The sequence below is a fragment of the Melanostigma gelatinosum genome (assembly GCF_949748355.1).
Source record: "Melanostigma gelatinosum genome assembly, chromosome: 2".
Lineage (NCBI taxonomy): Eukaryota > Metazoa > Chordata > Actinopteri > Perciformes > Zoarcidae > Melanostigma > Melanostigma gelatinosum.
This window is the reverse complement of record NC_136635.1, coordinates 14275982-14302748: the sequence shown is the minus strand read 5'-3', so window position 1 is coordinate 14302748 and position 26767 is coordinate 14275982. Positions and strand designations below refer to the sequence as shown.

Sequence of the window (26767 nt, the reverse complement as noted above, 5' to 3'; positions counted from 1 at the left end):
AGGATCTTTCTGTGGTCTTTTGGAACATTCCAATAGTTGGGGTGGTGGGGGTGATATTTTTAGAAAGCCCTAATATGGGCCGCATACCACAAACTCTCAAATTATCCCATCCAGCTTAGCCCTCAGTTTAAACCTTCCTTTTTAATTCCAGTAATTACAGGCTCCAATTTATATGGAGCTATGCACACAAAGGGCCTGTTTAATGCAAACCAGTTTGATTTGGGTGAAGTGTCCCAAGCATTTCCCACATCATACAGCCTGTTTATGCTGACTTGATGATTTATTTTCTCCCCAAAAAGGTTAAAAACGGTGCTATTTGCATCAGATTTCTTTGGGGAAGAATAAATGAATGGTGATTTTCCTTTTTTCGTCTTTGCATAATATACCAAGTTGGGTTTACAGGCTTGTGAGCCACTGTGGGTTGCAGCCTGTCAGTATTTCTACCAGGCCAGTAAATCGAATGCAGTATGAAGACTGTAACATCAAGTCAAGTCAGGAGCCTTTGCCGCCAAAGAGACCTCAAAACCATATACTTGTTGTCCGCTAATCACACTTGTGAGTCATAAAATATTGTAATAATTGCTGTCAACGACTGAACTGTTTTTGAGTCGTGTCTGGAAGGAGAGTTGATGAGGACTACATTATTCTCGGGTTGGGAGAGCAGGTGATTTCTGGACAGATGCACACACTGTTACTCAGAAGATCAATTGGTTTTAAGAAATATGGAGCCATCTTAAGAGGCTTAAGTCATAAAAAATGATCATGCCTGGATGTGTTGTACATATTTAATCCCCCACAGTCTGAGCTGCAGTATGACATATGTCTCTTCTCTCTTAAAAACTTGTGCAAAAAAAGACACAAAAGGAAAAAAGAAACATTTATCTTCTGCCTTCTGGGCTTACAGCAAAGTGGAAAGCATAATGTAATATACAATTCTGAGAGACAAAAAGAATGTCTCTCTCTCCAAAAGGTGTGAGGAAGAGAGAAGAGAGAGAGAGAGAGAGAGAGATAGAGAGAGAGAGAGAGAGAGAGAGAGAGAGAGAGAGAGAGAGAGAGAGAGAGAGAGAGAGAGTATGCCAGAGCCTGCCTATTTTGGTCGAATGTGATACTGTCATTGGAATGTGGGCCAGTAAGTCCAGCAGCGAGGGCCAGGAGAGGATGACCATGGGTTGGAAAAAAACACAAGGATAACAGCCTATATGCTTTTCTGCTGTCTCACAACTGACTCAACACAATCGCAGATTCTGTTGCATATTTGCATTTCTATACATCTATAAATACCCTGTGCATTTGGAATTGTTCCTGCAGTGCCCCTGCTTGGTATGGTGCAAACCGCATCGTCTCCACTCAACACCCTCTGTGTCCCCTGGCCCCTTTAACCTCTGTACTAGGATCCCTACATCACACCTTCCCCTTTAACACTTTCTCTCTTACTGTGATTCCAGTACCAAGGCTTTGTGGACAGGAGACATGTCTGTCATGCCAGCGGTTCTGAGGATCTGCTCATAATCCTGCATGATTTTCAAACAGACACCCTTTTTGAATGGAATTCAGATTCATTTTTAAATGGACCACTTCCCCTTCGTTTCTAATGTGATTAAAAACATCACGCTTGAAGCGGCACATTTTTCACATGCCTTTTAGTGGCTTCTTTCCAAAAGACATCATACTATAATATACTAAGATACCAAAAAAGTGTCAAGCACTGTTTAAATACTTTTCCTGTTTACTTTTTAAGTGTCAAACACATGATAAAGGAGTGGACTTATTACGAAAAAAGGTCAAATCTACTAGGAGACAGTGCACATTACAGTGGTGTATGTTAGATTGTGTTGATGTGTATGTACTGTAGGCCTACAGACACGGCGTGTATGCTGTCACTGTTTGTAAGTGTTTTGTTGTATGTGTTGTATGTGTGTGTGCATGTGCAGCTATGCCAGTTTGGGTTAAGCGCAGAGTGGCCAAAGCCGCAGACACACAGGATAGGTACCTAAGTGGAATCAGGCCTGTTAGATTTATGGCCATTTGTTCGGAGAGTGTTCATCCATTGGCTATTATGGAATGATTAGAGGAGAAGGTGAAGCTCCAAGTCCAGCAAAAATCAATACGGCTGTCGAGAACGATTCAGCCTTTCCCGCTCCGAGGAGTATTAGCACCAAACCTCTGTCTCCTCACACTTCTTCATTCGTCTCCTACTGATTCACCCCTAAGCCTCCAAACCAGCTTCACCTGCCATGTTCTCCTCATGGCAGCACTGTGACCCTGCCTCTATATGAGTACTTGGAAGGCAAGAGTTACATAACAAAGCTATCATTCCTGCACTGGGAGAGTGACTAGTTAGTGGTGTGGCCTACTATTACTAGAACATTGACGTGTTTTGCGGAGGCATATCAAATTAGCAGGCAGAGGATTCAGGACACATTTTGCCATTTGTGTAAAACTTATCAAAGTTGAATAGGATAATAAATCCTCCCAAATATAACACGAACACACTACTTGGCCTGGCAATATTATGAAAATTGTCGTTGTCGGTTGAGTGGTGGGTGTGAGAAAGGAGCTTGAGGACCACTAACCTTGTAGAGTTTGAGGCTTGCCTCATGGCGGGTATTGACAGTGTGCATCCTCAGCTTCTCCAGGCTGTTAGTGTAGTAGTCGCAGGCATTGCACTTCAGGTGCACCGGGTTGCCTATGGCCACACATTTCAGGCGCCATTCATTGCCTTTGCCCCCTTCTTTGATGTGGGCCACAAGCTGGTACTTTTGCACATGCTTGTCTGTCTTGCAGTGCAGCTGGAAGTTGGCCTTAAGCTGTGTGGTGTAGTGGCACAACTTGCACTGGTGAGAGTCGCCCACCACAGCGTGCCACTCCTCCTCCGGTAGGCTGCGTTCAGCTCCCATATGCATGCCAAGCACATCCAGGTTGTCAGTGGTGAAGCGGTTGCATACAGCGCACTGAAAGAGCTTGAGGGAGGGGTCACTGGTTTGTGATAGACTTTCTCCTAGGGTCATCAGTTCTTCGGACACCAACTGCCCACCGCCCAGCCGCACGTCCATAGGGATATCCCCACCTACTACAACGCACATGGAACACAAAGAGAGACAAAAAAAGAGGAAAGAAGTGTATTTAGATGACTGCATACTGCATCACTTATAATTGTGTTGGTTTATAAAGATCACTTTTTCTCTCATTCATTTACTTAAATTCTACAAAGGAAGTCATAGCTTCTCTGAAACTCTGAAATCTCTGAAACTTTGAAAAACCACACTCTGTTGGTCGGTATGATATTGCATGGGGGATAATGTGCATGTATGTATTTATAGCTATCCTTGCTTTGAATTGAGGAAAAACAAAGCCTGGACTTTTCCAAAACCCAAAGACGAAAACCTCAAACTGCCAGATAATGAACGTACGCATTGCCCTGTCTGGGCAGGTGCACTTTCATGGGCCTGCCTCTAAATCAACTCAAGAGGCCATGAGCGCCACAGAAAAAGCAAGTTATTTTATCATTACTGAAGAACTCAGGAGTTCCCAAGCACACATTTCTGTAAATCAAATCAATCGCCCTTGTTCACTGAATAATAATGTAAAAAAATCCTTCTCTGCTTGAATTATTTTGCTTCTTATCTTCCGGATTGCCTCTAAATCAATATGTACATCTAACAGATAAATTCTGCTTGGTACTGAGTCTAAACGATGAAGGGGGGGGGGGTCGGGAAGGCAAGCACATATCCTATGACACCAACCACAGAACTGATGTCTATACAGTCTGGGAAGGCTGACTTAAAAAATGGATTCTAAAAATATGAGGTAAGAGCAACCAGAGTTTTTGCCTTTGCTGGCTGATCTTTAATCTTTCACTGCCCAGCCTGAGCATGCAGGCTTGACCCTGCTTGGCTTTACACTAAATTAATTCCAGCAGCTCCTTTTTATTTATTGCTGCAGTATGCAGCCTGCTCTTGGACTTTTCTCCATTACCTGCATTTTTATAGGAGAGGGAGACCTTTGAGAAGCCCTCTAAAATCACTCACAGACCCAGCTCCCCAGTCATGGCTTCTTAAACTCTCTCTCGCTTACATACGCACAGAGGTACACACATGCCCAGTTGCTTTCCCTGTCCTGTCTTTTCCTGCACCTTGCACCTTTCATTTCTACCTGGCTCTCATGCCCCATTACTATGCAGATTCAATGATTTACGACAGACCTGGATCATGTTCCTCACTTAAATTTGTGTTGTAGACCAGTAGAACCAAGAGCTTGATTTGTAGCTTTGCTTCTGTTTTCTTTTTTATATTGAAACCACAATACTGTAGATGTATATGAATGATATGTATACGATTGCTGAAAATGTGAACCTATTACGATGTTTTAAAGTGACTAGATGTGTGACTTGCCTTTTTGTGCTGTTTCACAGTCTACGTTAGACAACAATTTCCAGCACAAACAGCCAGAAGTCCCATCCACCTTCCTTCACTTTTACTCTCTTGCACTCCATCTCATATCTTCCTATTACTACAGAAGCTGAGTCTTGGGACGAGGATTACCAGGAGGCTGAGATCATGTGAGGTTAACATTTGTTATCTATCTCTTCAGCAATACACGCAAAAGTCAGAAATCCACAGTGAGAGCATGAAAGAGCACCTCTAACTTTAGCTACCTGGTCTGAGATCTCCTTGTGATTGCAGAATCTTTCAAAAGGGTTTACTGAGCCTTATGTATCATACTGTAGATTTAATATCAGAGTGTTTGTGTACGACAATTTGAAGAGCTTCTTAAAGTGTGATTGACGGTGACACCACTGTCGTTATGGGCCCAGACTGTGCCATCATTGCCCACTTGTAACATGCTTATTACACCTCACAAGAAAATGAACCAGATGGCAGAAGAGGGGGAAAATAATTAGTCACAGCAATCAATTATTGTTTGTGTCTTTGAACTGGCGACAGTTGTAGACAAGTCTGTACAAACTGTGTGGTTGTAACTGGTCCGCCAAACACTCTGCTATGCTGATGAATTACCCATGCTGAGCCCTCTAACCTCCCTTCTTTGACCAAGATAAAATTTATAGCTGCAATTACAAAGTTGGAAAAGTGGAGGACTCCAGTGGTGAAGTTCAGCAACAGTTTCGGAATAATGACATAAAGCTGAGGCTGGCTGCCTGAGGGGAAGGGCAGGGAGAGGAGAAAAATATAGGTTTTGCCCCAAAACTCGCCTTTTTTGAGCAAAAGTGGATATCATAGATTAAACTTTCTGTCATAATCAAATTGATACAGTTTCACTTAGAGGTCTTGTTAAGGAAAAACAAAGTTGGGCTTCTGTGTGTTACTTAGCACAAGTATAGCTACATGTACAGTTAGTGTATTTGTAGATGAAAGTAACTGGTAGACTGGTCTTGTGCACAAGAAGGTTTTTCTATGGATGTGAGATGAAGGCGTTGAGCATAGGCCTACTCCCGTGAGGACTATCTTCATGTACACTATCAGTGAGGAAATATGGAGAGGGTCTGGGGTAAGCTCCCTGCTGTTATCTTTCTTTCACCTCTTCCTCTTTACTTGAGTAACCCTCTGCTTGTAAAATGTAAGAATTGTGTCAAGTTCACTAGGGCAGGCATACCTCAGGGCATGAGAAAGAAAGGCAGGCCAAAAGTAAAAAGTGGTGATAAATTCCCTAGTATATGTAGCAATGGAGACGGGCAATATGTTTATATTTCTGCTCATCATTTTGTGTGAATGACATTAACGTTCTGTGTTTCAGTAACGTGATGAATTAGGAATAAAGATCATTAAAAAAAAAGATCTCTGAACTGAACTTGGTGATTTTGTGGCAAATAGAGAGGCAAAATGGGGCTCACCAAGTGCAGGGGCCAGGGCGGCCATGTTGGGATCCAGGTGAAAGCTCCCCATCAGGAACTGAGCCTCGGCTCCAGCTGGGTCTATCTTGAGGCCTGGTGGAAGGCTCATGTTCTGGGTCAGGTAATATTGGTAAAGCTCAGCCTCAGAGGGAGAAGGCATGGCTCCCAAGCCAAGTCGGCCATGCTGCATCTGAGTCACGTTCTGCTGGAGTAGCATCATGTTGTGCATGTGCTTCTCACTGGTCATGTGGATACGCAGGTTCCGTGCCACATTGGTCTCGTAGTCACATACCTCACACCGCCAAGTAGGTTTGCTCTTAGGCTTGGTTGGGGACGGGGCCCCACACTGTCCAGCCATATGGGTGGAGGACTGTGTAGGATGGTGGTGGGGAGGGTGATGGCTACTGGCCTGGGTCACTGAGGGGACAGCCACCACTACTCCTGGGGTATGTCCAAACACCTGTTCCTGCGCAGAGCAAATGGTGCCTCCATTCTGCAGCGTCTGCATGTTGTTCAGGTGCTTGTCCGACTGCATGTGGATGCTAAGGTTGCCCTTTGTGGTGGTCGAGTAGTTACACACCTAAAATATAAAGAAAATTTGCTCTTGAACTGCATTAAAGCTATACATATGCTATTTTACAATATCACTTCATCTTACAAAGGCCTAAATGGCCCAACAACACAACAACAAAAAATGTTGCATCACCACATTGTTTTGCTACATACCTCACACCGGAAGGGCTTGTATCCACAGGTATAGCTTTCTCCACGAGCCAGACGAGGGTGGCTCTGTCCACTGGTGCAGTACGAACAGGTGCCTCCAGAGTCTGGGTGCTTCTCTTTCATGTGGGCCTCCAACGTCTGCTGGTACTTGTAATGCCAGTTGCATTTCGGACACTTGAGTGTCTTGCATGAGTTGCGTGAATGCATCATGGTCATGTGACCACCCAAGGAGCGTGAGGAACCCAGAACGGTGTCACATTTAGGGCATTCTACCCCACTTCCTCCGCTGCCACCAGGCCCATGGGTTTGTGAACACTCGCCCATCCCCGTAAAATCACAGGGACCCCCTGGGAAGAGGTGGGAGTGGCCGTGAGATGAAGGGTGGGGGTGATGATGATGGTGGTGCATGTGGTGATGGTGCATAAGGGCTCCATTTTCCTCCTCTCCCTCTGCCGGGCAATCATTTGGTTCTGGAGCTGTGGCACTATCTCGATTGGCACTTTCATCAGCAGCAGCATTGGAGGAAAGAGGTGAGTAGGAAGTCCCCGCAGTGTCATCCTCGCTCCTTCTGACAGCAGCTGACGCCATTGCCGTGGGAACTGTGGGCCCCTGGCAGTTAAAGCTCAGAGGGAGCTCTGAGGTCCTCTCCCCACCATCCGCAGCTGAACCGTCTTTCTTGACAGAAGAGAAATTGGAAGCAGGGTCTTTGCTGTTGAGTGTGTTACTGGCCGCAGAGGTGCAGGCAGAAGGCTGGAGAGCGCTACTAGGCATTAATAAAGGAGATTTGGAAATGCTTTGGTTTGAGACAGCTGGTTCCCCCGCTTCAGCCCTGCCGCTGCTACTGTTACTACCACAGGCCACTGCAGAGCTTCCTGCCTCCACCTCGTCTTCCTCCTCCCCTAATAACAGTTCCTCTTCTTCTTCTGAGCCCCCCATCTGGCCTGATAGGTGCGCCTTGTTTTCATGTTCCCCAGTGTCCCCATCTTCTCCCTTGCATGCCAACTCTTTCCCAGCAGGCTCCTCTGTTCTCCCTCCCTGTTTGGGCAGGGCACTGGAGTCTTTGGCAGAATCTGGGGATGAGGTAAGAGTGGATACTTTGGGAATGCTCAGCCCTCCAATAGAGAGGACTGAGCTTAGCGGGGTTTGTTGCTGCTGCTGTTGGTGGAGGCCAGAGTCAGAGTCTTTGTTGAGTAGGCTTTCGCTGCCCCTGCTGCTGCTTCCAGGCTCCAGATGGACGCCACTAAATGTGCCATAGAAGCTCTGGCCAGAGTTAATGGGCAGCAGGGTAGGTGACAGAGGAGTGCTCTTATTTTTTGGTTCCAGGAAACTGATGAGGGGTTCTTTGTCCTTCCCAATGCCCTGGATGATGGCAGATGCCTGTTTGTCCCCTAGCAACTGCCGCTCGTCCTCACACAGTGTCATGCGGTGATCATGGACGGCATGAGTTGCAAAGGAACGCACATAGCCAAAGGACAGCTTGCAGATGAAACACATGAGAATGGGCTTACCCGTGCCATATAGAGCTAGCCCATCAAATTTGGAGAAATCCACGTTGTTGGGAACATCTTTGGATACACAGGACTTCTTGGCAGACCCATCGCTGTTCAGGTAATCCTTGTTGCTTTTGTGCCGCACATCGAAGACACGGAAACTGTGCAGGACAGGGCTGAGGCCTGCGATGGTTGAGGTATTGGGGAAACCTTGGTCTGAATTGCCAAACCACTTCCTGAAGGACGAGGCTATGTGGAACGTGTTGATGATGTGCGGGTAGACTGAGGATGATGTCCCAGCAGGTTCCCCCGGTTTTCCCCCACTAATGAGAGAGTTTGTGGAAAGCACGCCGGGTACCATGCCCCCACCACTTTGGATCAACTGACTGAGGCTCTCTACGATATAGGCCGAGCCATCAGGCTGGTAGACTATCTCTCCAGCCAGGTTCTCCACATCACTACTCTCCTCTTCCTCTTCCTCCTCTCCTTCCTCACTTCCACTCTCAGGTGCTCCCTGCTGGCGTGTGGGCTGATGTCGCAAAAGAGTGGGCATGCCCCCTCCCACTGAAGCCATTGGGACCCCAGGGAAGGGTTGAAGACTTGGGAAACAGCTGTCAATCTCCATTTCATCTAAGTCCTCAGATTCTTCCTCTTCTCCACAGCTTACTCCCTCTTGCTCTTCTTCCTCAAGACCTTCTCTTCTGGGATGCAGCTCGCCTGTGGCAGAGCTATCGCGGTGGGCCTGGGGTGGTGTTCGTTTTGGCTGCTGCTGCTGGGACTGCAGTTCTCTCACTCCGTCATGAGGTGCACTAGGGTTTTGGGGTTGAGAAGGGTAGGGAGCAGAGAGAGACAGGGGGTCCAAGGACGGTGCCTGGTTGGTGCAAGGGACCTGTGAGCTAGAGTGATCGTTCCAGGGCTGTGGTGGTTGCTGCTGCTGGGAGGAGCCGGGCCCATCGTCTGTCCCAGAAACCACAGGAGACTCACAGCTGTCCATGCTGATGCCTACATGAGGCGTTCATTGCATCCAGGCCTGCAGAAACACAAATTGGGTGGTATAAGAGATTACTGTTGTCTGTTGGGTGTTAAATGTAAACATAGACACATATACATGAGCACACACAACTTGTCAATTACCATGTCAATGTTGAAAACATAAATGTCTATATTTTCCAAAATATAACTATGCCTATTCAGAAAATATCAGATACAGAAAATATGAAAGAGACACTATGTATAGGAACCTTTTAAGAAGAAAATCAAATGTATATTGCATTGGGTGAGATAATTGGAAAGATGACACCATGCTCATTACGCTAGATTAGGTACTTTAACACAATACCTGAGACAAGCACTAATACGCCGTCCATGATTCATCTTCCTGCCATATCAGGAAGGTACCATCTTTTATCTTCACCTTCCAAACAACACCCCTAATCTTATATTCTGCAAATCCTACATCCGTTTTTAATTAACTTGCAGTCAGAAAAAAGGAGAAACAGGCTAACTTAATGGATCAAATGGATTCCTTGTGAGATAGACACTGAGAAGCCACCCATCAGTCCATTTGCATTTACATAACTGGAAAAAGGGAAAACTGCATTCAAAAAAGGAAAGTATCACCACTATCATTCCATCTTCAAGTTGTGTCAGTGCATATAAGACGAATATAATACATTTGCACTATTGATATAAAGTGTATGAACTTTAACAAGAGCAATACAATGATTTTTCTTTCTATGAACCCAAAATACAAAAGCTGGGTTAGGACTTTACTGCAGCTGTGTTTAGATCTTGCATCCAATAAGCTCTACACTCAGCCTGGTTTTAAACACTCCAGCCATACAATGCCTCTAAAATAATGAATGGGAGCTGAGCTTTCGGGAGCTGGCCATGCCCAGAGCATCTGAGAGGCCCAACACGGGCTGCAATTTAGAGCGCAGAAGAGATAAAATGATAGCCTAAGATACTGCTGAGCTAATAATTGTATTAAAGGGATGCAGCCAACATTGATTAAAGGGGGCAATCGGGCTGAAACCAATAACTCTGGGCTGCCCTTTAACCCAACAGTACTGAATATTACATGAGCAAAGTTTCCCGGCACCAAGCTCACTGCCATGTCCCGGTTGATTAGCACATTCACTGCTTGCGCTTGATTTATTTACTTATTTACTTAGAGATGCAAATTTCAGCTGTGATCAGAATGGAGTCTACCCCCACACCCTAACATATTAACCACTGAGGGAGAGGAGAGATTGATAATGTCTGTCTGCCTTTTCATGAATGTCTGATGAAGCTTGCCTCCCACACAACATACCTGAGATCTCCCCAGTCTATAAACACTTAAACTTAGAAAATAATGGACTTCCATTTTAAAGATCAGAATGAACAATAGCAGGCCAGAAGAGCATATTGCCAGCAAAGTAACAATAATGAAAGAGGCAGTATAATGATGAAGCTATGGCGTTGGTTAAATTCATAATGTGACTGCAAAGATGATGTAGATGTTATTGTCATAAATACCCGGGGACATTTTCTGTCAGTATGGTCCACCTGATTGTTTTGTTTACACACCACAGAAGCCAACCCTGATGACCCTTACCTTGCTTTGCATACAAAATGAAAGATATTAGACCGGCTGGCTTATTAACAAGATTGCTTTATACAGCCAGACATGATTTAGAGACGGCTGCCATGTTGAGTGAGGGGATACTAGCCCTACTGGTCTGTATTTATTATCTGCTCCATTAATAAGAGGCTATGAGCTCAACAGCCATTTCACACACATAGACTGAGGGCAAGGCAAGGCAAGGCAAGGCAAGTTTATTTGTATAGCACATTTCAACAACAAGGTAATTCAAAGTGCTTCACATAAAACCATTAAAAGCATCAAAACATAAGGCAAAAGAAAAGGAGATTTCAAAAACAATTAAAGAAACAGTGTAAGAAATAAAATACAGTAGTAAAATGCAGAAATGCAGGAAATTGATTAATATATGAATTGAATCTGGTCCAATTAAAGGCAGCAGCAAACAGAAAGGTCTTCAATCTTGATTTAAATGAGCTGAGGGTCTCAGCAGACCTGCAGCTTTCTGGGACTTTGTTCCAGATATGTGGAGCAGAAAAACTGAACGTTGCTTCTCCATGTTTAGTTCTGACTCTGGGAACAGAAAGTAGACCGGTCCCAGACGACCTGAGGGGTCGGGATGGTTCATAAGGTAGTAGCAGATCGGAGGGCAGCAAGAGTAATGCAAGTAAAAAAAGTGGCACATGCCAAGCAGACAATGATTCTTCAAAGTAAAGCATCTGGATAAACTGAAAAATGAAATGGGAAAAAAAGCAGAAAATGTGACTTGTCTAAAACAACTGCCCCATTGGAAAAAGTCTCCATGTGTCCTGTCTGAGCATGGAGTGTTTCACACCTTGTTCCTGTAATCTATTCCATCAGCCCCTCCTCCAGATTCCACTGCCTGTCTCGACCAAGCCTGGGAACACTGAGCCCACATGCACAACTACTCGTTAAGATTGTTAGTTCACAATGACCTCTAAAGTTCTCTACTCTCAACCTTGCATAGTCTTGAGTCTGAACACAGTGGATGCAGTGTACTGTACTAAGTGTATGTTCCCATCCATTTATATTACTGCTGTAAGATACCTGAAGCAATTAGCAGTAGACAGGATAACACGATGACTCTTGATCAGTGCTGGAGCTCTGAGCCAGCTTGGTGTGTCCACTGCTTACAGAAAACAGGATTGCCCTTTAAAATCAAGATGGTGTAATTCAATAGCCTGCAGTGGTTACTGATGAGCAATGGGATTGTCTGGAGTCGGCAAGTCGCAGATGGGCCAACTGATATAACGCTGTTTGTCTCTCGGAGGTCTGCCTGGCTCAGTGACACCTGTTTAAAGCAGGAAAAGCTTTAATCTCTGGGAGGCACTAAACAAGTCAGGGAGACAGACAAAGAGACGCGGTCGAAGAAGAGGGGAAGTGGAGAAGGCCGGTGTCTCTGTGTGCTGACTGTGTTAATAACCACAAATCAGAATGATGGAGCAGCCCAGTAAAGGTGACTATTGCTGAGTGGTATTATGCAAGGTTATATACTGTAATACGTTACTGTAAGAAAGTTGTAAGTTTCGTTTGCATACTGGCACTGGTGCTGATTGCACAAAACAAGTGATCCTGCCATGGCCTCTGCCCTTGTGTTGTATCGTACTTTTGAATGTGGGCCCACTGAGTTGACAAGAAGCAGGCTGTATGCAGCCAAAACAAGCCTTAGCTGAGAATACAAGATAATCAGAGGGAAGAAAAGGCTGGATTCCTGAGCTGATCTGAGGGAGAGCATGCCGACGCACAGATCCTGATGGTAGAACTCACACTCCTGCTGCCACCTGTCTTCAAAGGCATTATGCCAGGGTCCCCCTTGCTCTTTCTTTATCTCTACTTTGACAAAACAACAAAAAAAGTCATACTCCACCTCCTCCCACCACCCTAACAAAGCAGATAAGGTTTAATCTTGCGAAAAGGCAAAATGAATACTGTCAGAGAGTGGGTCTGCATGTCATTTGGTAGGGAAGGAAAATGAGATAAGTTATAAGTTATGGGTCCTTTCATTAGTTGGGATTTACCGGCCAACTGAGGGAGGAATTAAAGGCTAAGAAACCATCTGATTATAAGCATGCCTGATCACCTGCCTGGAGGCCTGGCCTTGCCTCCAGAAGACCCTGCTCTCCAGGGTTTCCTGAGGGAAATAGCTTCGACTCAACCCAAGCTGTGAACACTGTATGATGCAGCCTTGACCCTTACTCGAATTCTCATACACGTCAGCAGATAGGGAACACCTTTTTGAAATGGGAAAACACAGTTTCCTAATACACCTAGAGGACCCCGAACATTGCACCAGATGTGATTTTCAATTGTCCCTCAGTGATGTTGCCTGTCTGTGTCTGGTCTCTGAGCCATCACAGAGCTTGGCCAGCCACCGCAGGGTAAGGGGCGCTTATTGGAAAATCAATGGCATGAACGCTAAGCAAGTTACAGGAAGATGTGGGAAGGAAGGGTTCTTATTGATAAAGCAGGGGAAGGCCTTTGATGTTGCACTAGGGACATGCTCATTGATAGGGGAACCATTGTAGTCCTCAGGCAGAGTGAGGCGGGTTTATCTCCTAGGTTTGTCCCAATTAATCACCAATAAAGGCGCGCATGCATTGCACTCTTAAACATAAGTCTATTTCAATTCCAAACATGGCTTAGTAAATTCTGGTTTTAATACTGTGCTCTTATAGTGAGGCAATTTCCGAAACTGGACCGCAAGGGTCTCTTTTTGACTTTCTCTACTTTGTTCTCTATTGTATCGACTCTATTCTCTGCCACAACTGACTGTAGCCCGCTAGCCTATATCAAAACAATAACCTGATACTCAGCTAAGGGATAACTATGCTCACATATGAGTGTGCAAGCGTGTTCGTAAACAGGCAGACTGCTGTCACAAGATGATTTACTTTGCAAAATCAAAATAAATAAATGCAGGAAATTACAATATCCTCTTATTGTCATTATGATTATTCATCAAATATTTACTTTATTAAAACTGTTTATTAAATAAGCAGTGAAAACAATTCAAGTAGTCTGAAAGGAAAAATGCATCTTTCATTAACTTCATCATCGAGTTGTGAGCCAAAAAAAGTTTGTCAACCACTGCTACAGACAACACACCATTATAACTGTATTAGGTACATGGAGTTCTTGTTCTCTTTGATCTCCAACACTGTAAATCAGACAATTAACCATGTGTAGCATTGTTGTTTATTGTGTGCCGTAAATATTCTGTCTGTTATTCTGCTAATGCAGACATAAGGCTGCTCCCGCATTGCTCCAACTGCAGGAGGCAAAAAGTCACCTCAGGTCGATGGCACTCAGCCTGTAAACAGGGCTTCCCGTAAAATCAATGATCTTCAGCAGGAGCTATCAGTCTGTGGAACAGAAATAGCCATGGCTGTGTTGAGTCTGAGGCTGGGAAGAACAGAGCTGTGTGTTTACATGAGTGTGTGTGAGTAGAGGGGGCAGGCCACCAGCGTGTCTGGGAGTATTTCTCAGAGATAGCAGAACTGAGGCCTGCAGCTTCTGTCATGTTACAGCCAGTGAAAACCTAGAAGCATTATGTGCTCGAGACAAAGACTGCAGTTCACAGATTTTATTAATATTGTCTTGCATGTGCACTGTATGCATTAGTTGGAACTAATTTATCAGTTACAGCTAAAATAATCCTTACTGATTACAATATGAGCAACTCAAATAAATACCCAGGAGGCAATGTGCTGATTGTTTTAGTTTCACAGCATTTGATTTTAGTAACCATTTTGCACTAGTAACACTGGCCAGAAAAAGGAACAATTGATTTGTTTGTAGTATCAATTGCCTCCGTTGTTAATAGACCTGAAATAGAACCTTGAAAATGATTTTACCCTTTACGCAACACCATCAAATTCTGCTAATCCATTCCATATTGCAGAACGGAAGCAAAGTGATTTAAGACAGAGCAGCAGTGAAATCGCAGAGCAGAACTGTACGGTACTCATACACAGGGCAGTCTGATTAGGTGATCTGATTGGAGCTCAGCTGACTTCCAAAACCCTCTAGGGAATTTACACGTGGCACTAGAGTGTTTTGGAGGGTGTGATAGAAACAGCGTGCTGGTGTAATTAGAAGTAGTTAATTAGCTGTGGGTTAATTACTGGGTTCTGCAGAGTGTTGGTGAAAGACCTGGTGGGGTGGCAAAGCAAAGGGAAGCAGCGAACACACAGCAGGAAGCTCCTAGTCTCCCCAATTAGCAACCTCTATGGGGTGGAGGGGGGGATTCTCACATTCTCTCCGAATATGAAAAGGCTCATATAATTTCACTCAAACCTCAGTACAGGGAAACATATAAAGGGTGAGCTGACGAAATACATACTATTTAAATATGCATACTGTTGGAGAGTTTTTATGACTGTTTTTGTAAAGAAAAACACATTTGCCAAAACATTGCAGTTAAACTTTGGGAGTGATACTAAAAATAAAATGACAACCAGGTTTCTGAGGAATGCCAGATTAAAAATAAAACAAAGTAGGGGCTATTTTAATCACTATAAAATTGAAGTTCTTAGTACGGCAGCCACAAGCTATGTTTCTTCATTTACAAACCACACGGATGGACTGCACTGTATTATTTTCCTGTTATGTCCCATGTGGTTTGTTTAGAAAGCTTTGTAATTTATAAGAGCATTAATTATCCTTGGAATTAAGGTATTTATATATATATACATATATAATCAGAGAGGGGCTATTGGGCACAAGCTAACATTCACCCCCAGGCAACCCAGTGCATAGAGCACACACAGTATGCACACACAGTATGCACTTGTACACAGTGGGGTTTCTGTAAAATTGCAAGACATAGAGAGAGACTGAGACAGAAAACTTCAATCCGTGTCTTTCAAATTATTATCAGATTATTTAGATACACATCCCTCCTTTCACTCGATTTTAGACCAACAGACATGGATACTGAATGATTTGCAACAGTCTGACATGGATTTTCACATCCTTTTGCGTGCAGTGCTGACTTTCCTATCGTGTGGAATGCAGAAAGGCTAAAAGAACACTTTGTACACTGGTCTGTCTGGCACGAATCAATCAGAAAACAACACACTGATTATGATCCTTGGGAAGATTTCTACATGTGAAACATTTCGAAATCCCATAAAAGAGGTATGTAGATATAAAGTATGCATAACTATGCTTCTGTGGTGTTTTCAGATTAACAGGAACGATAGAGGGATAGAGGAAGTGAGATTAAGTTACAGAGCGAGAGAGGAAAGTGAAATTGAGATATAGAGCTAGAGAGAAAGTGAGACAACTAAAGACACATGTCCAACGAAAGGTCAGGGACAAGGGGGAGATGTGTTGATCAAAGTCTTTGAGCCCCAGGACCTTCATTTGGACTAATTATCAAATCTGCCCCTATTTATATCTGCGGAAGGCAGACGTTCTCGAGAGGATGGAAATGAAATCTGCTAACTCAACTGCTTTTGGAGCTTCTGTTTGCACTCACTGCATTATATTTGTTTTATAGTAACAAGGATGAGGGAGAGAGGGGGGGGGGTTAAGAGGACCTATGACAACAATATATTTGGGTATGTTGTTAAAAGTAAAAGACTGCAAAACTGAGCAAAATGTGAAATATAGAATCACTCAACTTTTTGAAGGTGGGAAACTGATTTATGTCAAGAAAACGATTACCTAAAAGGTAAAATTGCATGGTGCCACACACACATACACACATGCACAACTTCCCGCAGCGCTGCAGTTAAGGCAAGCCAACCACAAACACAGTTGTTCAAATGATCAATACCATTGAAATATTAAACCTTAAGAAGCCGCAATATTGATTGGGAGCCCAATGATAAAACGGTTTATTATCACAATTGTGGGGCTCTATGTAAATGTTTTGGAGAGACCATCAGCTGTCCGGCAACCAATGACTGTGGCTAAAGCCCCCCCCCCCCCCTCCCCAACCACAAACACGCCCCACAATCCAATCACCACTCAGCTCTGCTCCCTTACACTGCCATCCAAACCCCGAGGAATTGCAGGGATTGGGGCAAACAGGGAGATGTCATTACCGCTACTTCTACTTCCATTAAGGATAGCTGACACTGATCAGCATACCAAGCCCCTGTTGACAGAGAGACGGGAGAAGGGGAAAGAACAACATGGTAGCTCTGGGATGTGGTCTAAGGAATCTCCAACAGTCATGACAGCAGACAGGAGCATACAGTGGAGAAGGAATCAGGCTCCATACAGGGATCATGCCCTGACAGACAGATAGGGGACATGGATAACATGTCTATAATCCTGGGCCTTTCTGTGTAATCTGGAAAACAAATACCTTAGTAATGACCTAGACCTGCACCTGGTAAAACACAGGGTTCACTAGCACCTGGAATTAGACACATATCCACTGCAGAGCATTCTTAAAGGGACACACTCCTTTAGCAAAACGCTCAAAGTTTTAGAAAACCCCAACGTATGAATTAATGGTGTATTTGCTTAGAATAGATTGTCCACTGGCCTGGACTATACCGCTAACAGAAAACAGCAAATCTATAATGTGGTCAAGTGGTTAAGCTGGGACACCCTCTGAGGTGCATGGAGTGGTACGATGAGATGAGTTAAGTCACACAGAGGCTCAGCAGTGCAGCAGTGAGGCAGTGCCAGCAGCCTCAGGGTTAGGCCCAGTGTTCGGTTAAGTGTCTAAACCTGAGCAGGGTGATAAGATCCCTTTTAGAAGCCATGTGAAGGCCAAATGACCAGGAAACCTGAGTAATGTGGGTGAAAGCTGTCCAGGGTGAGAGCAGAGATGTGGAAAGTCATGCTGTGTTATGTGTGGGAAATGGAAACTTACTATCTCTTTTACGCACCTCATACCGAGGAGAGGTGCAGTCCCATACACATACATACGTGCACATATACCACACACACACACACACACACTAGGGGTGTAACGGTACGCATATTCGTATTGAACCGTTCGGTACGAGGCTCACGGTTCGGTATGCATGACGAACCGAATACGTTTTTTTTTTTTTTTAAAACCTTTATTTAACCAGGTAGTCCCATTGAGATTAAAAATCTCTTTTGCAAGATGTAAGTAACAATACTACATAACATTAAGGAGCAGTTTTTGTTTTTTATGCTTATGTGTTGCTAAGAAGACACCCCAGAAGATGAGTCACTCAGGTATAGTTCCATCATTGTTCAAAGTCAAAGAATAACTTTATGATGTTAGTTGTGATGAATAAATATATTTTAAAATCAAGTACATTTCTCTGGCATTTATAGTTTTCTAATGTACCGAAACGTACCGAACCGTGGCTCCACTGTATCGTACCGAACCCAACCGTGAATTTTGTGAACCGTTACACCCCTAACACACACACACACACACACACACACACACACACACACACACACACACACACACACACACACACACACACACACACACACACACACACACACACACACACACACACACACACAGAGCAGGGATTTGTGTCCCAGTGAAACCATTCTGTGGAAATTATTTCTTTGCAGAAAAAAGGCATGAAAGACTATCGTGACCCGGCCTCTAATTCTAGAGTAGGATATCCTGGATAAATAATTAGAGGGTTCCTTTGAAGACCCTGCACAGCCAAACCATTCACTCCCCACTTCACATTTGCTAAAGTCATTAATGACAACGATTTTGAAGGGAAAAGCGAAAATCTTTCTGGTACACAAATACTTTTTTTTTATGAGGCCTGGCCCAAATTCCTCTCTGCTTAACTGAAGCCCTTATCCTGGGAAAAAACTGCGCCCGTATTAAACAATAAACCTCAGGGGAGAAGTGTTTTCTATTGCCCCCTTCCACTGCTGAACTACGAGAGTTCATGAAGTTAAAAAGAATAATGTGCCCTGTGTTTTAAAAGAGGAAGTGAACAAAAAATGTTTGGACACTGGCTGTCAAAAGACAGTAAAATCAAAGCAAAGAGAGACAAGCGTGTAAAACTCGAAATATTCCGTTTTATGTTTGAGAATGACAAAGGAGTGTTATGAATACCAAAAGGATCCCAACGACTTCTTACACATGTATATCTTTGAGCCAAAGTGACATACATCAGCCGTTAGTGCTTCCACTCACAGCATGTGCCACTTCTACAGTGAGATGTGTGGCTAACCATGATCATTCATTGGGAATAAACAGGAGGGAATCTGACAGGTGGAATGACATTCATCACATTCAGATTGGTCTTATTCCCAACGAAGGAAAATAGACTCATCAAATTGTATTTTAATTCCTCTGCATACTGCTGGAGCCTCGTAAGAGTATTTCATTGAAACATAAAAAGAAAAGATAATGTGACGTCAGGAAGACAAACCCACTGAGCCCTAGTTTACATGCCAATAGGATGCCTAATCTTTACACTGGCAGTTTATAAACAGAGCACTCATAACTCAGATCTTGATGCAATCGTCCTCTTAATAGGAGAGCAGAGCTTGCCCTACAGTTTACAGGGACAGATTCCAAGGCAAACATTGGAAGGTGAAGTGCATTCCTTCTGAGTAGAGCAGTGATGAGGAACTGTCAACATAGGAAAAGGGAAGAAAAACAAAAAAGAAAACAACTTGTTAAGTGTATAACAAGGTGGCCTGTAGGGCAATGCTGAAAGACACCTCAGCACTTGACTCTGAAGTGTGCAAAGAACATCAAACAGCATTTCTGTAGCTACGTTGAGCACTGACAGAGCCGACCACGGTGTTCAGAGACAAAAAACACGACAGTTTGGCAGGAAATAAAGAGGTAATTAAAGAAAACTGAAAGACTAAGAGACAACAGTTCCTCATAGTAGTAATCATAAGTGTTCATACACTAAATCTAAGTTCTGTTCTGAGCTACAGACCTCCAGGGAGACCTGTCTAGCATGAGAAAAAGCCGCTGCCATCAAACTACAAAACGGAAACACAGAATAACCCCATTCTAAAATGCAATCGCAAACAATGAAGCATGCAGTCCCTATTAGATAATGCCTATTCCTGAGTTGTATAGCTAGAAGGTGAGCGTGTGTAGCAAAGACAGATGACACTTGGGTAGCAAACATGGCCAACAGAAGGAGAGCGAGGGGCAGAGTCCAGGCATCTCTACTGCACAGCAGCTAAGAGAAAATCAACAAATATATGACCATAAAAAGCTGTTGGCAGCTCAGTGCTTGCACCAAAACTTGGCACAGTGGTGTCTACAAGTGTGCAAGCACTTTGATCTGGGGAGGCAGATGCCCATGTGCTGGGAACACATTCACAAATCGTATCTCTATGGGCAGGAGGAAGCAGACAGAGGAAACAGACAAGTGAGAGGTAGGGAGAGGCAAAAAACTGGTGTGATATTTTAAGAAATGCGAAGCAGCCTGGTCTGAGTGTTGTGACAGCTATAGTGCTGTGGAGCTATATTTGAGAAAGACCAGCCTGCTGCCCCTCATCTCCACACACACACACTGCAGCCCTTGTTCATCTGCCTTAATGAAATGGCCACATGCCTCCTCTCATCCCAGAGCTGCTTGCACACTAGCACCTGGTAGATATAAATCAGCCCTACTGAGCTGTATTTGGGAAGTGAGGCATTAAGCATGACATGGGCTGTCAAAGTTCAGATCGCACCGACCGCAACATCGAGCTGAACCGCTGCGGAACAGACCCGAGACCAAGGAGCGGGCCTACCATCTTCTGCCTCCGCATGACATGGCTGCCACATCTGGGCCCCAGCTGGGAAGCCTGCTGAGCACAGCGTAGCACAACCGAGGCTTGGTAGAGTAGCAGTGGAGCACCCACGCTACATGGACTCATGGGATCAACAGCCTAAGAACAGTCAAGGTTTAAATGGGTGTTTGCTGCCATTTATATTTGGGTATTCTTATCTGTGAGCTGTGGGGGCTCAGATTTAAGTAGCGTATGGGTTCTATTTCCGAGCAGAAGATGAAAGTAGCTGAGTGCATGTTTGTTGTATACTGTATGTGATATGTGTGTGTGTAGGTGTGAGCGGAATTTCAGTCACGTGAGCCCTGAAGGTCTGAAGGTCAACCACTGCAAGAGAACCCACACACTCCTCAGAGGACAGGCACACATCTAAATGCACGGGCATGTGAAGGTTTAGATTGACTTGGATGCATACATGTGTAAGCATATTAAACTAGTCAAAGCACCAGTTTTCCACCACTCCATCAGTCTGCCCTTGAGCTTTATACGTGAATATTAAATATATTCCCAATGTGGGCTTTCCGTGTATGGGATGAGTCCTCAGACAGATACACAAGACACAAAGGCAGAGAGACAGAGCCCTTAAAAAGAAAAGCTCTATGAAAAACAGAGTGAGAAGAGACAAAGGGAGCTAAAGGGTGAGGATAAAGAAGTATCATCTGCTTGGGATTTGGTCATGGGCTTTCACAGATGGGGATGGTAAGATGTCATGCCCTTCTTATGTAAAAGTCACAATGGAGAGCTGAGGTGGAGCAGGGGGGATGAGTACAAGAGAACAAAAAGTACAGGGAAGAGAAATAAGGAAAAGGAGATGGGGAAAGTGTAATTGACATTGCTAGTTAATTAGCTTCAGGATCAGGGGCTCAAGTCAATGGCAGATGCATGTGAGGAGGACCACAGCATTACACTTATGACATAAAACATTAATTGATTCAGTCAGAGGGAGCATGTGTCAAGGGCATAGAAACTGCTATGTGTGTACTGTGCAGAATACAGAAAAATCCATTCATGGATTTCAGGTTATCTTTGGCAGAGGTGAGTAAAGTAGAAGAAAACCTGATTCTAAATGCTGGAAAGTGGATCAGACCCTAAAACTGACAGCTGCTGGATGCTTGTATTAAGTGAAGACTTTGTTTGGAATTGGATACCATCGTCGACATTGTTTTCCTTTCCTCTGTACACTACATCATAATTTAGGAGGCAGTTGACAGGAGTGATCACAGCAAGAATATTAAGAAAAATGCAAAAAGCATGTGGCTACATACAAATATTAGCAAAAATCATTGACATACTATTCATATAATATCAATGCACTGACAACAAAAATAAATTGTTTCTTTTCCCCCAACAGCGAAATAAACCTCACTCAGTGGCAATAGATTCAGCACTTCCTAGTGGTCCTCCAGAATTTCACATTTAATGCAAATTGAATTAATGATGACATTGTTTTGACATTGAAAGAGCATGCCAGCAAATGAGATAAACAAGATCCAGCTCTGGGAAGAGTGCTATCAGAATACTAAAGGCAACAGAAAGCTAGGAGATCACAGACAAAGCACTTTGCATCTTAACCCTGCTCCTTGGACAGCTCCATTCAATCCCCACATACGATGAGGGAATATTTGACACTCTGTGTGTGAACACACACGCACACACAGGTATAAGGTCATATGTATCCATGTGAGAGAAAATAGCAGCCAGATACAGTGCCATATTGTGAATGAATTCTCGCTATGGTGCGGTGAGTTTCCACTCGGGCTGCTATGCCAGTGTACTGGGCATAGCTAAGAGTCTTTACACATGCCAACTAGAACTGGGAATGAAGCCATAAGGCTGGGAGGACAGGCATTTACACTGCAAAACACACACACACACACACACACACACACACACACACACACACACAACAACATCCACCACATACCACAGACAGAAACAAAGCATAAGAGAACATAAGAAAACAATAGAAAATGCCCAGTCATTCATGGGAGCATGAGCAAACTTGTTAATCTAGATTTGTGCTACTGCTCACCTCCTTGCACATACACACAGAAAAACCATGTTCGCAAGGAGGTGAAAATTAGAGCAGGGCCCACCGGCTCACCCTGAAAGTTCAAGTTGAGTGCCACTATAAATTACAAGTTGACAGTTTAAATAATCCCCTGTATGCATTTCTTACAATGTATGTGCATGTTGGACTTTGCTGAGGCAACTGCTTCCATACAGCTGTTCTGGATAAGGTACGTATTTACACGTCAACCATTAAAAGAAAAGAGGAAAAAAAAGCTGTGCATAATCTCCTCTGAGACACTGACCAGCAAATGCCCCAAACCAGCAACCTGCCTCGTGTTGTCAATGATAGGACCCTCTGCCCCATCTCTAACAGATGCCCCCATATTTGAGCTGCATGCGAGGAGGGAGAGTGATAGGGGCAGTGTAAAACGAGAGGGTGACTAATTGGTTCATAACCTGTAATTGGGGAGATGTAATTGGAGTGGACTCGCAGATGCCAGGTGCACCTTCAGGAGGTGGGGCAGCGGTTTGCCCTTTAAGGGAGTGGGTGTATGTGCGTGCAAGGGGCTAGGCAGGATTAGATGTGTGGGGGGGGGAAACAACACTTCTATAGCGAGGGCCCCCAAAGAATATAGTTTAGGCGTGGCGTGTGCCTATTAGGTCCTTAAAACCACATGAAAGCGCATGCAGTGAAACCTGTCACAACACAGCACAGCCGTGCCCAAATGAGAATCGGCCCAATATATACACACACACAGTAGACAACAGCTTCATGTCCACTCACAATTGTTTTCAATCCACTGTTGGGAGTAAGAAATCTGCAGCTCAACACTTTCTCATGGTTCGCATGGTGGGTCAATGTGATCAATGTGCTCATGGCCCACCTAGCCAATACTACACCTCTCCCAATCAATGTAATGGGGGCTGAGTGTTAATTGGGACAGAGTAAGAGGAGGGTGGGTGATGGAGTGCAATGGGCTTTTTGCAGAAGCATCAGAAATGCTGTACAGGGTCTTAATGAAAGCTGCTTAATTTTGACAGCGTGCTTGTTTAATCGCTTGGTTAAGAAATGTTTTTGAACAACTGAAAGAAGCGGCTGGTGTGCGTTGAGGTGTACGGAGAGGTGTGTGTGTTTGCAGGAACATCTGTTTGTCCTGCCCATCACCTTATAATTGTCGGTAATTAGTCACGCCTGCAGATGCACGGGTGCAGTCATGCATTCCTCACTTCAAGCAGGTATGTGGCGAGGACTTATAAAACATACTACCTCCCTCTTGTCTCCTGCTGTCAGCCCCCCATACCTTCCTCATGAGTCACACTAGCCTGCAAGCAGGCCTCTCTTTAACATGTATCATCTTAGAAACTCACACCACCAAAGAATCATTCATTCTATTACAAGGCAGCGCTTTGAGCTGCATTATTTCTGAACAGGTAAGAATGATGAGAGACAGCACAGGTTGTGGACTTGGGTCGGATATAAAACGAGTTAAGGTTGACTGTGGCCAGTGTTGACTGTTCACTTGTATGAATGAAAGTAATGGAACAAGCGGGTTTCCTAGACACAGTGCTCAGTCGTGACGAGATACTCTCAAGAAAGGTGGACTCAAATCCTGCTTTGAATAGGATTACAGTATCCACTTCAAACAGAGAGCAAATCAACTCCTCTCCACTCAACAGCCACGCTCCACATTTATTGGGGGGGGGGGGGGGGAAGTGCTAAAGATGGTGATGAAAAATAAATCTGCTGCATTGTAAAGTGGGAAGATGTTTTTGATGTTTATAGGCAGAATAGCTGTGAGATGTGATGTATTATAAATAGCTAAAAACAATTAAGCGTCCTTTTTGCCCAATGCAACTTTTGATGAAATATTGGGAAACTTCCACCGAAGAAATAAGCACATTAAACAAAGGCAATGAATGAAAAGAGACAGCATGAGGGGAGGAAGGAATAGGCATTAAAGAATCAACTGTTTACCCAGCTTGCATGGTTGTTTTTTCTGATGAGAAGCCGCAGCTGACAACTAAAAAAAGTATGTAGAGCACAGGAAAAACCTGCCTGACAGATATTCTGTCTGTCAGCTAAGTGGAAGTAGGAAGTGATGGTAGGGGAAACAGCCTCTACCAGAGTAAAGGCTGTTTCCCTTGTGCTGCCCGTTGTCTCTCCCTGTTTATACAGGGCACAGGGTTCGTCAACGTGACATCCAGCCCAGAACAATGCTGCACCGAGAGGTTCCACTCGTTATGTGGAAGTCCTAAATGCAGAAAGTACTTTTTCCATATACCTGCATATTATCAGTAACAAATAAACAAACCTTTTTAGCATCGCAAACTATCAATCCCCTTCACCATGAGCCATCTATATGAACCATTAGCTGGAAGTGAGGATATCTGATAGAGATGTATTGATTTTCCACCATTTCGGTGTAATTTGGTGAAGATGAATTAACATTTCCCTGGCTCTGCCTATCTTGCTGACACAATGAACACCGGTGGGTCAGAGGAAGGTCTGAAGTCAGGACACAGTCGGCCCAAAAAACAAGGTGGCCCCCGCAAGGCCGTGGCTTGCCCCCAGCCTCTAAATTACCTAGGCTGACACCAGGGATGGAGAAGCATAGGCCCACTTCAGTTCTGTACTCAGGCAACTGGCTGAGCAGGTCAAGACCCCCCCACATTAAGGAGCAGGTCAAAGCCACATAACTCTTTAGCTAAGGTGAGGGTCACTGCGATGCTCTGTCCGGCCAGGGTCAACCAGATGTCTCTGGCCACTGAGGTTCATGGCAATACAATAAAGTAATCTATCTAGCCGCTAGACCCTGGTCAATAATATACTCCCAGGCTGCACAGGGTCACCACCTGTTCCCTGGCCTCTCCTTGGACTGTCCTGGCCTCCTGAAGTGCTTAGGTTTAACATTTCACTGTCCTAAAGGGAAACTGGAAAACCATGGGAGACCGTAATCAAACCCTGGGTCTAGTCAGGCACTTTGGCGAGAAACCCTGACAGGTTATTAGGCATCAATGGGAATAAATGGACTTTTATTATAATGTGAATATAGTTAACTTTAGTGACAGTTAATATCACATTTTGTTACCAATGTGGACTTTTTTCTCTTAAATGACACCTCCATTTACACAGACTAATATGTAATTATTTCTTTGCAGGCAAAGTGGATTAAATATCCTTTATCAGAGTGCAGTCTAGACAAAGAGACATAGTTGGGCCGTGAAATCTACACTACTCAAAAATATGAGCTGTATTCTCTTTGAGGAAGAGCACACTTGCATTTTTCTATTATACTTCTAGCGTACAGACAAAATCTCTGAATACACTGTAGAGATGCAGGCTGCATTATTCTTAATACTGCTAATTCCCCTTTCTTCCATCATTTCTTTCAAGTTTTTGTGACACACATTGCCAGCACTGTTTCTTTCCCCGCCCCTTTCTGTTCTTTCCTCTTTGCCCTCTCACGCTCGCCATGAATGGAGGCAGACAGCATCCTTGGCGGAGGCCAGGATGAGGCAGCAGTTAATTCTTGGCTGCCCTCCCTCTCTGCTTAAAGGCAGGTATAGAGTTTCCAACAGCTCCAGCTGGCTGGATACAATGGAGATCTCAGTGCAGGGGCAGAGTTCCAAGCAGGTGAACTAACTTCTCCTCCTTTCCCTTATAGCCCTTATCAGTCTTCCAACAGCAGAACAACTAACACCCCAACAGCTCAGACTCCACCAGAGTTCACCTGATCTTGTTCAAATTCCAACCAACCCAACCCTTAAGTCACACCATTTCCTGGCTGTCAGTCACTGAACCCTTTCTTGCACTGAACCCTTTCTTGCAGAGCAACATAAAACTACAATGATAAGATCTGAAATAGGATCTAACCAGCTAATGAGCAGTGCAGACTCATAGCCCGAAACACTGCTCAAATCGAATGCATTAAAACAATGTAGTACAATTATTTACAATGTATATGTCTGAACAGCTGCATGTTTTCAACAGGAGACCAGCTTTTTGACTAATTTTGTATCCCCCCCCCTCCATGTCTCTCCTGCCAACAACATGGCATGTCATTAGGTAGTATAATCATCATGCTATTTGCATACATCTGCTTTATTTTATTGATTGCCCCTCATTCGTTAAGATTCAGGGTATATAATTAATGACCAGCCCCCTGGTGCCACACCCTGGGGACAGCTCATTCCGCTGCATACTAAGGGGATTTCAGCAGAGGGCACAAGTGGGCTTGTCACAACGGGCACTGGGCCAGTATCAGTCCCGGTCCCCTCCCTGCCTCCGGCTGTCCTTGGTCCCAGCCAGCTCCTCTAACAAGGAGAGCTCTTCCCGGGCCGCGTTAACTAAAAGGACAATTATCTTGA

General features: G+C 44.3%; 1 protein-coding gene across 1 annotated transcript in view; it reads right to left on the bottom strand.

The window, feature by feature from the left end:
• zfhx3b (zinc finger homeobox 3b) overlaps positions 1-26767 on the bottom strand; it is a 137928-nt gene that overhangs the window by 80244 nt on the left and 30917 nt on the right. Inside the window, exons 2-4 of the mRNA XM_079289598.1 lie at positions 6575-9091; positions 5849-6428; positions 2574-3070 (exon numbers count right to left, since the gene is read on the bottom strand). Of these exons, the coding sequence (XP_079145724.1) occupies positions 2574-3070; positions 5849-6428; positions 6575-9055 (3558 nt within the window). The 5' untranslated portion in view covers positions 9056-9091. The remainder of the gene's footprint in view (positions 1-2573; positions 3071-5848; positions 6429-6574; positions 9092-26767) is intronic.